This window comes from Acipenser ruthenus, chromosome 29 (genome assembly GCF_902713425.1).
Source record: "Acipenser ruthenus chromosome 29, fAciRut3.2 maternal haplotype, whole genome shotgun sequence".
NCBI lineage: Eukaryota > Metazoa > Chordata > Actinopteri > Acipenseriformes > Acipenseridae > Acipenser > Acipenser ruthenus.
In genome coordinates, this window is record NC_081217.1 from 4364196 (window position 1) to 4382500 (window position 18305).

The 18305-nt window shown below is 39.4% G+C and overlaps 1 protein-coding gene across 3 annotated transcripts in view; it reads right to left on the minus strand.

Annotated features, from left to right (window-relative positions):
• LOC117427830 (death-inducer obliterator 1-like) overlaps nt 1-18305 on the minus strand; it is a 35715-nt gene that overhangs the window by 7780 nt on the left and 9630 nt on the right. Inside the window, exons 3-18 of one of the 3 annotated variants that reach the window (XM_059004341.1) lie at nt 17525-17732; nt 17029-17142; nt 15565-16354; nt 15042-15200; nt 14476-14791; nt 13831-14037; nt 12025-12226; nt 5182-5668; nt 4564-4723; nt 3100-3216; nt 2700-2810; nt 2184-2316; nt 1500-2061; nt 1228-1381; nt 927-1016; nt 487-682 (exon numbers count right to left, since the gene is read on the minus strand). In XM_059004341.1, the coding sequence (XP_058860324.1) occupies nt 487-682; nt 927-1016; nt 1228-1381; nt 1500-2061; nt 2184-2316; nt 2700-2810; nt 3100-3216; nt 4564-4723; nt 5182-5668; nt 12025-12226; nt 13831-14037; nt 14476-14791; nt 15042-15200; nt 15565-16354; nt 17029-17142; nt 17525-17732 (4006 nt within the window). The remainder of the gene's footprint in view (nt 1-486; nt 683-926; nt 1017-1227; nt 1382-1499; nt 2062-2183; nt 2317-2699; nt 2811-3099; nt 3217-4563; nt 4724-5181; nt 5669-12024; nt 12227-13830; nt 14038-14475; nt 14792-15041; nt 15201-15564; nt 16355-17028; nt 17143-17524; nt 17733-18305) is intronic. The other 2 variants (XM_059004342.1, XM_059004343.1) reach the window with 2 other exon arrangements.

Below are 18305 nucleotides of genomic sequence, written 5' to 3' on the forward strand. Positions count from 1 at the left end.
GTAGAGAAATATTGTGGCAAGCCTATATGTACACCAGTTTTTTTTGTCCCTCAAAAAGTTTCTGTAGTGTCCCCAAAAAAAAAAAAAAGTGATAAAAACAAGAGTAGTGACATCTAACACTGTACCACTAAAGGATGCATATCATTCTTTATTTATTAAAGCCATGTACAATATAGAAAGTACATAAAATGAAAAAATAAAAAAAGACAGAAAACCAGGAAGATAGCGAGTATTGTCTGATGGAAGAAAAGAGCTCTTTGCGTTGAATCAGTTACGCATTATAATGCCAGTAACCAAGAGCTTTAACACACATTGTGGAGGGTGCTGTGATATAAGGGTTGCTCGTACTTACCTGCTAAAGAGTGAATAAAGGAATTAAAATTATTTGAAAAATGCTCATGCAAAACAGGATAACAAATGCATTTTGTTTCTTTTGTATTTCGAACAGGGGCAGTGAATTTCTCATCCTACAGAACTGATGCTTACCTGGCCCATCAAAGGGTAAAAGTTTGGATGGGATAGAGTCCTTGGCGCTTAGAGGGATGAGATACAGGTCTTTAATTCGTCGGTTATTATTGGCTACCACGCCAAAGCGCCCACGACTGCTGAAATAGGAGTAGAGAGAGATGTAGGCGACCTCCTCCTCTTCAGTTGCGGGGTGGAAGCGGATTAAGCACAGCTCCTGTAGAGAAACACAAGTAGCATCACCAGTGCAGAACACATCACGTTATCTGTGGTTAAATTACTGTGCCAAAATGCAATTCAACAGGTCAGCTCCACCCACCACCCTCTGAAAATACTAAAGAATCCACAACTAACTGTCAGTGCAGTACAAAAGCATTTTAAGATTTCCAAGTGCTGCTTTTTTCACTTACTTTAGTGCCAGTGTCCAACAACTAGAACTAGCTTCATAATAGTCTATTTACCTTAGATAGAGATGATTTTAGTTTCCCCACATAATCCCAGACTGTGTGTGGGGAAATGCGACCGCCGATGTGGACTGTATCTGGTAAATCCTAAACAACAACAAGGAATAATGCTTATTTTTCACATGATCGGATTACTGTATTGCAAGCATTAGCAGCAGTACATGTGTCTGTAGTGCTGTGGTTCAATTATATATATTTATGATTTTACAGTTTGTTTGTTTTTTTACCTCATAGCATATTCAAGATGTATTTATTGAAGACTACATTATAAAACAAGGGATTTAAGATTTGTTCTAACCTCTGCAAGAAAGTCACTAGACCCGGAAACCAGATAAGCTTTTGTGACAAACTTTGCCACAGTGTGCATGTTGATAAATCCTTTCCAAGCAATCTCCTGCTTAGCTAGGAAGACTGTGGTTTCTCCATCCTGAGGGGACCGGGACTCGGCAATGCTGCAACAAAAACACGAGTTTGCTGATTAGAAACACAACGCAAAATCTTGAAAAATGACGCTGTCAAAAGTTTTAATGCCTAGCATTTTCTAAACTAAAACTGAAGCTGATTATGCACCTGACACTAGATGAAGATGTGGAAAAGTATCTGGTATCCGGAGAAGAAACAGGTTTCAGCAGTATTGACTTGGGAACAGCTGGCGGAGGGGGGGGCATTGCAGGTTTGGTAATCTCGGTTTTCAATCCTGCTGCAGTGGTGCTAGCAGGTGGTGCCTCAGTGGGTACGATCAGCGGTGCAGGCGTCACTGTAACAGAAGGGCGGTACCCTGCTGTCCTGGGGTCTCTGTGCATGATGGTTACTGAAGACACTGCTGGGATAGGGATGGGAGTGAAAGAGGAGGACGTGCTAATAGGGCTGCTAGGTTGTTCAGGCGATGCTGGCGAGTCAGTAATGGGGTGATGGACTTCAGTCTTCCACTTGGGTTCAGGGGTGCTCTCTGCGGTTGTGCTGCTTGGGGCACACTGCAATTTTCCGTCAGCTGTTTTTGGTGATCCCTCAGAATCGGACGCCATTGTGGGTCTGGCCTCTTGTTTTATTTTAGGCTCTGGCTTTTTCACAGTATTAGTTACTGATATCTTTGGTTTTTTTGGCACCGGTTCCTCTTCTGCAGACATCTGGCCTGTAGAGCAAAGTGAAAAACAGAAAAGAAAAATAGGTTATTGCACTGGACATTTCCGATCGGATATGTGGAAATACATGTATTTAAACAGCAGCCTTGCTTCTGTGTGTGGACTGGTTTACCTGTGCAGATCTTGCAGTTGAGATCAAAGAGGTGGGCACGGTGTTCACTCGTGGTGTCCTTCAACATGCTGCTGAAGATGTCAGGAACTGGAAGAGTGCTTTTTGGAGGGGTGGGTTTAGGCTCCTCCTGTTCCTTAAATAATGCAAACCATTCTAGTTAAATTCTGCAAATATTTCTAATGATACATTATGCATTAGATGAAAACTAAACTATGCATTAAAAATACTCGCCATAAACTTGCTAAATCACACCAAACTTATATTTATTGTAGTAAAAATAGTAAGTTGCTACATTGTACTTAGGATTTCAACTTTAATTACAAAAAAAACAAGTTGTTTTATGTGTAAGTCTCCAGCTGGCAAAAACTGACGAGACAGGAAGACCATATGCCTGAAGTCAACATAAATCCTTCTTTGTAACAGTGCCAAAGAACCACAGTTCACTTCAGTGTCACAAAGCTGGTCCGAGAGGAAATGATAGCGGCATGCAGAGAGATCAGCGGTTAAAATACATACGTCTCCATCAGACATTGGTGGAGATTCCTCCATATCCACATCGGGCACGTTCTCCTGCTTCAGCCCGTACTTCTGAGGTTCACGTTGAGACTTCTGGCTTGATTCTTGGGCCTAAAAAAGGTAATAACCAAAAAAAACAAAAGGTACTGTGTTTGTTTTTACAAAACTCATTTGGGTTGGAAGTATTTTAGTAACAAATAACTGGTTTAAATACAAGGATCAACTCATGGAATAAACATGTTACCAAGCTTGGTCACATGTTTCGGCTTTAGTCGGTTGACTGCACTTAAACCTTTAATCCTTTTTAATGTACGGAGGTTTGGTGCAACAGATGCATGCCGCTTGCAGATAGCATTTCACTGTACAGTACTGTATATGAAAAGTTAAAAGCTGAACTCACCTCATTGGTTTCCCTTTCCCTCCATTCAGACACCTCCCTGCACAGAAGCTCTTCTGGGTTTAACCTCACCAGCTTGTACGGAGAAATCTCAGCCCCGATCACACGATAGAACAGACCCTGAAAACCACCATAAATACAGGGGATTATTTATACATGTAAGAGTATAACTGTTTTTAACTGGTAAATTTGGATGTATGCTTTTTCTGTATATTGATCTAATCAACTTCATTAACTTATATTGTATTTTTTTTATTGCATTGTTGGGATATTTTCATGTTTTTTTTATTGTTCTGTGGAACGTTTAATAAACTATATATATATATATATATATATATATATATATATATATATATATATATATATATATATATATATACCAACTATGCTACCCAGCTCCTGGTCCAGGCCCTGGTACTCTCCCGCCTAGACTACTGCAACTCCCTCCTGGCTGGCCTCCCTGCGTCCACCACCCGTCCGCTCCAGCTCATCCAGAACTCTGCTGCCCGCCTGGTGTTCTCTCTGCCTCGCTTCGCCCACGCTACTCCACTACTCCGCTCACTCCACTGCCTCCCGATCACCGCTCGCATCCAGTTCAAGACTCTTGTACTAGCCTACAGATGCCTTGATCAGACTGCACCCAGCTACCTCCAGACCCTCACCTCTCCCTACACCCCCACTCGACCTCTCCGCTCCGCCTGCACTAGAAGACTGGCTCTACCTCCGCTACGCTCCCCTGCCTCCAGAGCCCGCTCCTTCTCCACCATTGCTCCGCAGTGGTGGAATGACCTTCCTACAGATGTCAGGACTGCCCAGTCCCTGACCACATTCCGGCGCCTCCTTAAAACTCACCTCTTCAAACAGCACCTGTAGAACTCCTCTGTTTGTATCCTGGGACACTATCACCCTTCATTTAAATGTGCTTTATTTTGCTCTTATCTGCCCCCTATTTTACTGCATTTAATCCTGTACTTCAGAATACTGTAATCTGCCAAGTGTTTAACCTGTAGTATTTTGTATTTAATCATATCCTGATGTAACTATCACTATTTAATCATATCCTGATGTAACTATCACTATTATCTGCTGTATTATTGAATTGTGTTTTGTCACACTTGTACTTTGCTTGAACAAAAGTTATTGTATTTCTTGCTCTTATTGTATTACTTGTATTGTAACACTTGAAATGTATTTGCTTACGATTGTAAGTCGCCCTGGATAAGGGTGTCTGCTAAGAAATAAATAATAATAAAATAATAATATATTTAATAATGCAGAGGCTGCTAAAGAAATACCTGTAGTTATACCATGCAAAAAAAAACCCTGCTATTTAATTACAGTATTTACCATTTAAGCATAACAATTAAACAAAAATCAGTAACTTATAAATGAGCAGCTTGCCTGTGATGCCAGTTTGTAATCAGTCACTTTCTTTATTCACTTGAATTGATCTTTGTGGCAACTCACCTTGTTTTTAGGATCCTTGAGATTAAACATGATGCTCCGATATTTATTCTTGTATTTATTGTCTGTGTTCTGGAACATGCTAAACATTTCTTTCTCAATGTTGAAAGCAATCTTGCCAACCTCATTCTCCGATATATCCAGGTCATCGCTGTCGCTCACCCTTAAAAGAAAAATACACATGGGTTCGCATTTTATCTTTAGGGAGGAAGTTTGTTAAGACAAACTTATCAATAATTTAATACTAAATTGAATAGGTCATTTTAGGTTAACATCTACTTAAGTGACTCAATAAATTAAGAGATTTTATAACACGTTACATATCAGTATCTTTTTTTTCTTTTTAAAATTGTTTTTAAGTCTGTCACTGTCAAAAGTCTACAACACTTGTTAACGTTTGACAAATGTTACACCACATCACCTACGACCAAGTGTCTGGTTATGCTTGGTTGGGAGAGGATTATGAAGTGGGTGCATGGGTAAAGTTGGGATGGAACCTGGCTTTCCACCCCCACCCTCCCCATTAAATACAAATTAATGAACTTTTTTAAAAAAAGAGACACTTTCCTAAGGAATATCCTTGAACCCCTTCCCCTCCCCCAAGTATACAGAGAGCCTCACCTTTTATAGAGAATCTCGGTGAGCGAGCGGCGGATGTTCTGTCTGATTTGGTTGTTGGGTTGAGGCTGGGAAGCGCTGGGCAGGGCTGGTTTAGACGGAGCGGCAGGGGCAGCAGTTACTGACGACCCTGAAGGCTGTCTCGCTGCAGGGGAAGCACCGGAAGTGGACGGCAGTTTCTTGGGTATTGTGTATGAAGTCTTGGTGATACTCAGAGCCCCAGAGGCATGGTGTTTAGAGGCAGATAGGCCTGTACTAGGAGCAGGGCTGAGGCTCTTAAGATTCTTAGCTTTGTTCAAAGACGGTGGAGTCTTCTTGGAAGCCGAACTGCTGGTGGCAGACGGAGGAGGGTGCTTCTTTGCTTTAGCAGTAGCACCACCAGAAGCATGATGTTGTTTGGCTGCTGGGGTTGTTGAGGATGGCCCAGAAGGCTGTTTGCTTGATGTAGTCGACTCCATTTTGCTGCCATCTCCTTCCGTCTCCTTTGCAGCTGTTGAAAGCACAAAATCTCAGACAGTCAAACAAGCAGCATGCCAAAATGTGTAGTCTGTTATATGTACAGTATAAAAGAGATTAAGTACATAAATCACTCACATGGTGAACCCCAATGTGCCAATGCATATCACCTGTTCTTAATAAGCCATTCTCATTAACTCATTAAACCTGGCATTTGAGGAATCCTTTGTGATAGCCAAGTCTTGTATTAAGAAAGGTAAACTTCAGCTGTAATTGTAACCCTCATATGAAGGTATATTTTGTCAGTCAGACCCAGTAAGATTGATCATACAATTACTATTAAGGCCCCAATTTCCAAAGATTATCAACACAGCAATAATCACATTATTTTTGTGAAAAAGCAGTGGGAACAAATGGAAGTGCCCTTCCATTATCAGTTATTTTCTAATTTTGTAATAATTTAGTTCATATTAAAACACACATATAAACTTATTTTAAGGCTTTCTACTTGTAACCTATAACTTGCAGGTATTCAATTTCCACAGTAGTCATATTTTAGCATCTGGCTTATCTTGAAAGCTCAGGAAATCTGCTTTATAAAAAGCTGTGTTTTTTTTTTTTTTTTTAATTCTAGTTGCTTTGTATCAACAAGGTTTAGATTTCAGAGGTGGTAACCTGCAAATAGTTACATATGTTAGGGTTTCTCAGAGTTTTGCAAATGTATAATTTGCTCACACCACCATAACCATGTCTCCTGCTAGCTTAGTAACTTGTACTCAATAAAAAAAAAATGATGCAAGTGCTAAACTGAATCTTTTGGCTCACATTTCATAGATATAACATTGTGGTTTGCATTTCACCATATAGACGTTAGAATGGTGTGTAAGCCAGTATAACTCAATGTAAACTCTCATTGAACCCTTTCAATAGGGGGGAAGGCAGCAGTACTGAATGCCCAATTTGCAGACATGCAGTGTACAGGACCATATATAAAAATCCACTTTTCCTTATTTCTTTCACTGCATAAACTGGGCACAAATAGACAGACCAGGTTATCTTTCTTATTCTTTATTTGGAATACTTGCTCACATGAGCAATATGCATTTATACCATAAAGTGTACAACAGACCTTCGTCTTCAGTAATTAACTGCATTTCTCAAAGTGTTGAGAAGTTTTTAAAGACACGGTTTCTCTGGTTTACTCTTTCATCTGGGTTGAGTTCTCCTGGTACTGTTGGCAACAGGTAACAAACACTTTTGGCTCAGACGGTTAAAAACTTGTACATCTCCAGCAGGGGGTATGTGTGAGAGGTCTGCTCTGCAGTGGAGGGAGGTCAAGGAGGAGTCCATGGCATTGTTAAAGAAGTGCATTGGGTATACTGGTCCTGTTTGAGAATTATCTAGTTAGCTGCTAGTATTTTCATTTTGTCTCCAGGAATAGCTTTACGAGCAGATTCATATGGGACTCTACAGCCTAAAAATGTGTAAAAGATCATTCCTAACAACTCATTCTTGAGAGGTGAAATCCCAAATATAAAGTGCAAATGATGCTCCAATATACAGCATAAAATATCGGTAACCATTGTATGACAGCAAGCATCTAGCTGGACACAAATATATAATTTTAAATATTGGGTTTCTTCATTTAATTTAGTTTTGCTTGGATTAAGATTGCCTCCTTAAAATGCTGTGCTAATCCATGAAACAAGTAATGCAGAATTTGTTTTATTTGTTTTTAAAACTACAGACTTGCATGATAAAAAGCCTCAAGTATATTACATGTGTTGCAAACAATCTACCACATCCTTTCAGACCTCGTATACTGTTCAACAACAAATGCATTGCATAAGAAAGCACCAGATTCTGGATACAATGCATTTGTTATTTTTGTATGAGCTTTATAAAGTATGCATTTCATTTCACACAGTAGCTGTTGCGTTGGCTGTATGAAGTGTCAATTTCTTAACACTGCGGTCACTTCATTCCAATGGGTCCCGCATACCAGGTCTGTTGAAGCCAGACCGAGAGCCGTCCGTTCTTACCCTAGAGGAAGGGAAAGCTATCTGCGACACACACAATTCTAGCCCAGACCATTCATAGATACACAACTACAAGGCTGCATTTTGAAGAACTTTGTCTAACCTAAAGCATACACTTCATTCAAAGCATAATAGTGCTCACCACATTGGAAAAGGGTAATACCCATGCACACTTCAGAGAAATATATACATGCTTCCCTGTGTTTTAACCTGATTTACCATTTACAACAAAAGGAATGTCACAAGTCATTATTACCCACCGGTTAAACTCGGGCATTTGACAGACTAAGGTGCTACAGACCTTTTTCCAAAGAGTATTGTGAATGCTTAGGTTTGGTGGCATGCTATAAAAATGCTAACTGTTTGTGTATCAGCTGCAGCTATATGTGATGAAGTTTGGGCACCATACTGCTAGTGGCTTACACACGTGTCACACCATCCACTGGAAACGAATCCTGTTTTGTTTCTACCCATCAAGAAAACATGTCAGTCTGATCTTTGAGAGAATAATACACCAATAGAAAACATTCTAAAACAATCTACAGAGCTTACTGTGTTCGCAGTATCTACTGTTCTTGCTGTTGTATCCAATAATCAATGTTCATCTAATCTTCTATGCCTCATCACCTAAGATGTTTGTTGCTTTTAAGACCCTCTTCATAAGAAGGGTTCTCTCAAATTATTTTTTACTGGTTAAATGAAATCTAACCATGCTATATACAGGATATACAATACTGTTTGTGGTTGTCCACTTTCACCCCAGAGTCCTAATATGCTCCTTTAGGAAACAAAATATGCCTGTTTTGTTCCCTTGCCTAATACGACTGCAAACCTAAAAATGATAAGTTGGTATTACTAAACAAAAAAATCGAGTTCCAGTAAACATACACGTTCTAGAATTACAAAAGAATGGATGCTACAGATTCTGGTAGGAATTGCCTATAGAAAGCTTTTATATTAGAAACTAGCTTTTTTAAACTTCAACTGCTTTTAAACAATTGTGTGTATTGCTTGTATATGACTTCATACAAAATGTCAGGTACTTTAATAAAAATATACTCGGGTTGTAAAAGGTAAATACTGTTTTCAAATTAAATTATATAAAAAGCAGTGTTGCCTTTCAAATGATAACGACCTATCAATTCCTCTCTAAAATAAGATGGTGTAAAGGCAAACCATATTTAAACAGAGACTGGAAAGGCTAAAACTCCATCACATAAAAACGAAACAAAGTCCACGCAATGCACAAAATTCATCCAGAACTAGGATTCTCTCCCTAATAATGTTATTAAAATACAAACCGGAGCTGCAACAAAATGTATTCAATTAATGTTAGTCTATTTATGTTCCACCACTAGAGGTACCAAAAGTACAATGCCTTCATTTCTTGTTTTCCTATCCTATCTGGCTTATGGTACAAACTGTACAGATTGGTAGTAATAGCTGAAGTTATCATCACACTGTGATGTTCTGTATTTGCAATATGGTGGATATATAATTTTTATTTTACAATAGGGATAGTCTGTACTTCATGACCCCTCCTCCTATATATGAAATTCATTTTTTCCCTATTATTGTTTATTCTACACTCCAATAAATGAAGTAACAGATTGTAATAAAATTTCCTTTATCAGGTGGCTTTTAGGCCATGGACCTATGCTATATATACACAGGTATATATGTTATGTTAATAATGTAACCTTAGTTGCACCTACAACCTAAACTAATGGTGGTTACCTAGAGAGCGCAACTTTGAATTATTATTTATATATACTGTTGTAAAAGTTTACACCAATCATTGCTGTGTTCTTGTGTTGTGACAGAGAATGTAACTGCACTTCACACAGAATACTACTCTTAACTACTACTGTTCAGTTGATCTGTGTACAAATGCTTTTTTTTTTTGTAAGAATGTGGTATTGTTCTTAAAATGAATAGCTGCAGACCTAAATAAACCTCAAAACATCCCCTGGCTTTATAACTCCAATTCGGGTCATTTTGTTGTTTCTCAATTTGCAGTTCTTGCCTTTCTTTTGGATGTTGCCCCTCCCCCAGAAAAAAACCCTTCAGGGTTTAATATTCACGGCTGCCTCCCTTGTAACAGACAGACGACTGGTCCTTGAAGAACTTGTCTTCAGTTTCTACGGTTATCATTCAGACTTTAACGGGTCTTGAATGGACCACTTTCAGAAATGCGATTGTTGCATTCTCTTATATTACTAATCAAGTGATGGGGTGTATGTGTTACGAGCCTTGGTATTTGAGAACAAAGAATTCCTTTACCTTTCAATATCATGAGACGTAAAACAATAATTGTCAGTATCTTTCATACAGGCTTAATAAATAACTAACATTCTAGTCCTAGTCCACCAAGTATACTGAACTAAAACCTGTTGCTAAATTACTTAAAAAAGCAGACACTGCTGCTTTTTAAAAAAAAAAAAAAAAAAAAAAGGTTATCTATAAAATATATACTAGATGTAAGCACACATCTAGCTGATGTATTTGTATACTGATCTATGAGTATTTCATCGAATCAATATGTAAATGTCTTCCAAACTGATCCCCGAACACATCTTGGAGCAGAATCCTTGTTTAGACTGTTCAGGTCCTCTTGGTAAGTTCTTTGTAGCCATTCCAGAAGACTTCAGCAGTGAAAGGGTGGAAAGAAGTCTGCAGAAATGTGTGCTGCAGCCAAATCCAAATTCCATTTCACCCATACATGGCTTTATCCATTTTAAAACCATGTGTTATGCAAAACTCCCCAACTTCACCATTACACAATATTAACCTACACGTTTTCAGTTACAAAAAAAGACTTTTATAATGGACGTAGTGGATGAGTTTTTTAGTTACTGAATGTAAGTGACAATTTGGGACCAGTTCTGTCATTGAACAATTAAGGAAATAAAATAAACTGCATACATATCTGTGACATCTGTCTTTATTTTAGCAACACGTGGATACGCAATATGAAAAACCAGTATATCAGTATCATGCAAAAAATAAAAAAGTAACACTTTACAGTAGAAAGCAACTGTCATTGCTTTAAAGAAATAACCATCCACAATACTGGTTTATACCAGGTGTGGAGGTCTGAGGTAATGTTAAATTGGGATTTCAGTATATACATTTAATCTGCACTGCATGTCCTAATGCATGGATTAAATTAAAGAAGTGGAACTGTTTAGATTTACAGTAACAACTGCAGTGTTTACTTGTTCTCTGCATTTTTTCATTGGTACAATGTGCTTTTATACAAAAATGAGGACTCAAATCACTACCTACCTGTGTAATAGATGCAAGTCATCAGCTGGGGCAGTGCAGGAAATGAAACAACGTTTCCATAATGGGTGGGACAAACTTGAAAATGAATTAGTTACTCGATAACTTCAAAGCAACTATAAAAGTCCAAGTGGAATTTTACAAGGCAATCCCAAAAGATGCCCCCCCACCCCCAATTCAATCAATTATCTGGCATGGATATATATTTTTAGCACAAATATTTGACCATATTTAAATTAAATGTGCCAGAGCAAACGCTAAGTCTAATAGTGATATTCAAAGCCACTTCTACAATGAATGCGTGGGTATTAAGCAAAGGTTTCTGATTGTATTCTGTCTGCCTCTAAAACCAGGTGAAAGTACAAGGGCATTCCAGGTGAAAATTTACATAATAGTCTAATCTAAATGCAGCAGCTCCAAAGCAGAGCTCATCTTCAGAGCTCACCGGTGGTTCATGGAGAAGCTTGCAAGTAACTTAGGTACAGAGGTTAAGCATTGGGTGTTGTTTGCCGTTATAACTACTAAGTGTAGTGAAATGCTGTTTAGAACAAAACGATCTTCAGGAGTGAGTTCACTTGATGTTTAAAGTCGTATTCTGTTATAGTAGTTAGAAGTTCTGATACAATAAAAGAGAATTAGGCTCTAAATAACCATTTCAATACTTACCCTGTATTCTTCAAAAACCAGCACACCATCATGCCAACCTGTTTACAATGCTTGTGAAACTCTCCACTACAGCTATTTTTTTTTTCTCTTGTATCAATTATTTTATGGGATAATGCAGTAGAATATACACCCCTGGCCCTCTCCATGCTATTCTCATGTTTAGAACTAGTGTCACTATTTAAACTTACCTGTCCTGAAGGGGAATGATCATGATAATTCTCTGAAGAGATGTGGTCACTACTGTGAGTTGTGCATACAACATTTCAAACTAGCTTTGAAAAACCTTCCTTGCTATTAGGCAGAAATCCCTAAATTACTGGCTGCTGGTCATTGGGAGTCACCATGTGGTAAGGCTGTAAACTAAATACAAAAATGTTGAAAACCCCTAGGAGATACATACACGATTTGTAAAACACAGATGATGAAATGGCTGCAGTCTTTTCTGTCTGTACTGCATTGTAATTATGATCGCTGGACCAGGACGGCATGTGACTTTCCTGTCCGGATTGGTCCGTCTCTGGTTCGGAAGTTCCTGCTGGCCGACTAACCATCACCGTGGTCTTCTTCACAACCTTCCGTTCAGGACCAACTCTCTTTTGCCCCTGTAAAAAAAAATGTATACATTGTACTACAAAAAACAATACTTGGAAATCTAAAGCACAAGTAGCTGGTTTGTGCATGTGTCCCAGATCCTACACCTGTCCATTAACCCTTTGCGGTCTTATGTCGGACCAAGTCCGACATTACAATTTTCCCTTTCCGGTCCGATGTCAGATCCTGCCCGACATCAAAAAGAAGTCAAGCACAGGTTTCTAGCTGTTTTTTCTGGAGATGCAGTACTGAGTGTCCTGTTGATATGCAGTGCCTTTCAAACATGTTTTACTGTGAAAAGAATTACTTTTAAACAGTGCATGTAAAATAAACAGCGCGTGTGAAAATAAACTGGACCCGACACGCCTCACAGGCACTGAATAAATGGACCACAAAGGGTTAAAACTCACATTTACCGCAATACTTGAACATTTACTGCTAAGACACTTATGTTAATGTTGTAATCAGACAACAAGTAGTTTTATATTCTTTAACTAACATCTACTGGTACTGACATTTTAAAAAAATAAGGTTCAATAAAGGTCAGCACAGAAGACACCTGGACCACAAATAAGATCTGACAGTAGTGTCAACTTACTCAAAGTATTTCTAATAAAATATCTCTTATCTTACAATATGGCATATTTATTTTCAAATCACTATAACCAGTTGCCATATGGGCTGCATTTAGTTCTATTGGTGAAAGACTGCTATAACACTGCCTTACTTCTAAATAGCTTGTTCAAATGGACCCCCCCCACCCCCATATTAAAAACACATACGGAGTACAGCACTGTTATTGTGTGATATGCATGTAGAGGGAGGAGGATTGCACAGCGGCGCGGTGAGGGGGGGGGGGGGGGGGAACTGCGGAGCTTTGCATCTCCACTTAGTGAAAAATTTGCATATTTGCAAATGAAAAAAACAAGTCACAGATGCTTAAATGCAGTGGTAGTCCTGATAATAAAATACTGTACTGTCATTTTAATTCAAAAGGCCATTACACGTAACACATGCACGGCAGTTAAACTAGGCACCCTCACAAGATGATCACTTCAAGTGTACTGTAGTAAAACGGGAGTAAAACTTGAGTAAACATAATCGTGATCATATAACACGTTGTTTATCCACGTGGACTTGTTTTGATGTATTGTCCTCAGTGATTGCGCACCAGTGACATTTGCATACTATATTTAAACTGCTGATGCATGGAGGCACGCTTTTGACAATTGCAATCATAAAAATCGTGTGCACTGTATTTATTTAATACAGCTGTTTAACCTTTTTGTTTAAGGCAGCAACACCGATGAGAATGGTAAAACAAACTAGATTACAGAACACACTACCAGTATTTTTCTGCTGAATAAATGTTTAATAAAATTACTCTATTGTTCAGCCACCACCTAAAATCCATATTCTGTAATTACTAAAAGAAGCACCCATTGGACAACCCAGACCAAAAAAAAAAAAGTGTGGCTCAACATTTTAGGTTGGTGACCAACTTGTCTATTCATTGACAAAGATATGAATCCCTGAACTTCATATAAATGGTTTTCTATACACTCAAAGCAATTGCTCTTCACAGATTAACAGATACCACAAAATGGAAAGTTACCTTGGGTGGGGTTTTCAAAGGTGATTTTCTCTGCACTTTCAGTTTAGGTTTTTCTTTTGGTTTTGGTTCTTTGACTTCCGTTAGGGATTTCATTGCAGCAGCAGCATGTCTGAGAATGCAATCGTTACCGCAGTAAACCGAGTCTGGCAAGGCATGGTTAGAGCACCCTGAACCAATACACTTCGGGAGTGTACTGGTCTCAACAACCTGGAAATAAACTCAGAGGGGTTAGAACATCCACTGCTGTGCCAACACAGCAGAAACAACTTACTCAGGTATCTGGGAGTAGGAAAGAGACCCCTATACTTAAGTGTACCTGGGATAACATGGGCAGAAACAGTGCATTCACACATATTAACATCTTTGTTTGCCCTAATCATGCCAAAACTGAGGGTAAATTAAACTGGAAAGCACCACTTCCAGGTGGTAAAAAAAGGGGTCTCCAGTGGGAAAATGGACATTGTGGGGTTAAGGCTAAACTACGTCTGAAATGACACAGAGCCTTCCATTTTTTAGGTGCTACACTAGTGATATGCATTGTAATACAATACTGTCTGAACTGTACAGCCCAGCAACTATTAAGCTAAATTCAATTTACAGCAAGATTATAACCCCCACCTGCCAAGATTGAATTTGACTACATACCGGGTGGAATAATTTAATTTTCTTTTTGCCACTGGGATTTGTGGCTTTTTCTATCCTGCCTTTTATTCCCTGATCCTCGCTTGGCTTCTCTGCGTCGGTAGGTGCTGCAGTTTGGTCTTCAGAGGTCTTCCCCGACTTCAGTTCTGGCTGCTCCTCCCCCGTGAGAGGAGTTCTGTCTCCCTGGCTTCGCAAGCGAGTGCAGTTTGGGCAAATGTAATCCTCTCCATTCCTCTCCAGCAAGCGTCCGCGGGCTTCCGTGATGCCGACACAGTTTCCGTGGAACCACTCCTCACAGCGATCACAGCATATCATAAACCTGGTTAGACAGACACAAAACACAAGCAAATGTCAACTTCTTGTTTTGTGTTTAACCGTCACGTCAACACTGAATGACACAGTAAGTGCCTGCTAGATGCAATTCTTTATAAAATAAGCATTTCTTCAGGGGGAATTTTTTTTTTTTTTTTTTTTTTTTTTTTTTTTTTTAAGTTAAGGTTCCGGGCAAATAAGGTGGCTGCTAACCCTAATAACTGCACACTTTAAATGTTCCTTTATTCTTTCGTTACCCTGCTACTGTTGACTTTATATCCTCTCTCTTTTGTCCTGTGCCTCTCTCATCTCTGTCTGCCAACTGCCTGTCAGCTCTACTTTCTGTCATTGACACACCAGCTGCTGTTCTGAATGGGACCACACTGCTGCAACTCTCAAGGCACCCGTCACTGGGGCTGGGGGAAAGTGCAGGAGAAAAACTACATTGTTATAAACAATTATAGGTATGTGTCTTCCGATGGCCAATATTGATCTCAGCAACAGCATCATCATCGTACTATTTTGTGGTGTTTTATATGAACACAAGCCCCTATCTCTGTCTTTCCTACTGGCAGGTGGGAAGTTGAATATAAATAATGAAAGCAGCAACCAAAAACTCCACTTTTACACACCTAATTCATCTAATTTAACCCCCTAAAGGCCCGTAGCACTCATCGCCCAAGTTAGAGAATTTGAATGATTTTACACAAGGTGCTTCAGCCACTTTTGTATTTCTATTGACAGTATTAAATGTAATTTTAAAAACCAAAATATAAATACCTGTTGTTGTGCTTCTGCCGACAGATGCAATACAGTGCATTGGGATCATAACCCTCAGCGTCTGATTTGATGGTTGAAGGTCCCTCACGTCCAGCATCTTTGCTGCCTTTCTGTCCTGGTTTGGTCTCCGCATCATTAATGGCACTCTCTTTTGCACCTCCTCTCCCTGGGCTGCCTGACAGCCCCTTGCTGCCTGTCTCATCCACAGGCTTTTCTGCACTTTCAACCTCTTCCAGCCCCTCTTCCTCAGCCCCTGGGGCACCTGCCACCCGTTTCTTCCTTAGCTGATTTTGCAGCTCTTTCAGCGTCAGTTCATCACTGTCACTAGCCTCACTGCTGTCCTGACTGGCGGCGGCAGCGTCCGGTTCATTCTTACCTCCATCATCGTCAGGGGTTGCTTTCAGGTCCAGGCTTTCAACGCTGGCCTGGCTGGGGGTCTTTGCCTCTGAATTCCCATCGAAGCTGGCTTCAGAGGCCGTTTCTGTGTCTGTGGGGTCGAAGCTCTCGAGGTTAGCCGGTGCGCTCCTCCTCCCGCGCCGCTTCGACGTAGACAGAAATTCTTCCATCTTATCCGTTCTCTTCGACTGACGGCCACTACGGCGCAGGGGTGCGTTCAACGGATCATTAAAGTCCACCTCTCCAGGCAGCTCTCGTTTTGCAATGGTGGTTCTACGGAAACCCCATGTCTTCTTAAACTCCTTACTGGTTGGCTGGACAACTTTTCCTGAGTCATCGTCTATATTTTCAGTGTCATCATTGCTTTGGTCTTCTTTTTCATCCACGGTGGATGCTATAAAAAAATAAATCAGGTCACAATGCGACAGCTATAACAGACACAGTTCAATTGATTATTTGGATGTACTGTTCGTTTATGACTTATTTAAACAAAAATCCCTGTGCTAAATGTGTATCCAGCTGCACTGACTCAACACTGTACCAATAAAATAAAATAAAAAACTTGCTTTTTAAAAACAAAAATAACACTTTGCATTTGTACTAGTAAAAACACTTCTGTAGAAAAACACTACAACTTGTTACATTTTAAGCATACACTGCAGCACAACTTAAATTGTTCACTTAAATAAATTCAAAAATTCAGTAAAAAATATAAAATTTCCAGTTAAACTTGAATTTGTTACTTAATCACAGAATGCCGCCAAATACACCTGCAACCAATGCAGATTAAGCAAGATAAACAAAAATTACAAAAGGCCATTGTGAAGTACATTGATTCATAATAATAATAATAATAATAATAATAATAATAATAATAATAATAATAAAAACACTAAGAGGACTTGTTTTGCTGTTTGGACACAGAAAGAGTGTTGAACAGCATGGTGCAGGCGAACACTCCAGAGAAATATTCAAAAGAGTTTTTTAAAAAAGCATCAGAATAATATTCTATTCACAATTCATCATTGGATTTAATGTAGCATCATGTCTGTTTGTGAACGCTCGTACCTTGAGAGCCGATATCCATGAGATCCTGGCTCTGTTCTGATTCTGGGACTTGAGAGAGCTCAGAGCTTACAGTGTCCTCCATGGTTGACATGTCACTATGTTCAAACAGAATACCTATAGTAAACCAATGAGAAAAAAATATTACATTCTGGATCAAGTCATAACACTTTGCAGCAACAGTAAAACACCAACCATTTTCACCAGATGCAGCTTTCAAAAAAGTGTCCTACTCACATCAGAAGATGTTTCACCACATATCCCCAAGCACAACATGTTTTTGCTTACTATGTCAGTACCATGGTAGAATTTACCGTGTTTCTTAACCAAGTGCCCACTGCCAGGGCAGCAGTGCTTGCAAAATTAAAACTAAAAACTGAGCAACAATGTGCAAACCAACCCTGTGACAATCCACATAACTTTTACAGCCTTTACGATTTTAAAGTGAAATCCCTTGACTTAACCCTAAGAAACCTTCCCTCTGGCCTGTGGCCTTTACCTGAAGCTTTGCTGAAGCCTTGGCTGGGTGACCCCTGCAGGTCTAACTGAAAGGGAGCACTAGATGAGGGCAGGAGGGGATCTGTGTCACTCAACATAGTCACCAAAACATCAGACGACTCAGCATTAGGAACATAAAGGTCAAATAGTGGGAACTGAATGCCTGACTCCTGAAGCCCTACAAACAGATGCTCATGCTGTACGATTGCCTAAAGAAATTGAACAAAATATAAGAGACAGTGGATACGAATATATGGTTTCACTTACAAAACACACACACATTCTTATATATAAGTGCTGGGATGAGTACAGGATTTTCATGTTCGAATATTAGCTCAAATTAAATATTTGTTCATTTTCAAAAGTAATAAAAGCCTCTACATTGCTCAGAATGCAGCAGAGACAGCATAGCTGCAGGCAGGACCAGATTAAGTTTAATGGGGGCCCCGGGGCTGTTATCGTTTTGGGGGCTCCTCTTTGCATTTTCATTTGCTTCCCTTTACTGTTTTACTACCACCACACTCGATTAACATTAATGTCAAATTATTCATTCTTAGCTGATCCATATTTTACCTGATTCGATGTTTGCATCAGTGCCAGTTTTGAAAAAGAGCATTGGCCACATTGGCCACAAAATGGGAAAGGCAAACTGCAGACTCTTGTCGTAATAGCAAGTTTCTGGAAATGCGTTGTCCTTATCTCTTACGAATATGTACATGTATAATAGGTTTATGATATATACATATGGAGCCAAAAAATGTTTAGCAAATAGTACAAGGGTA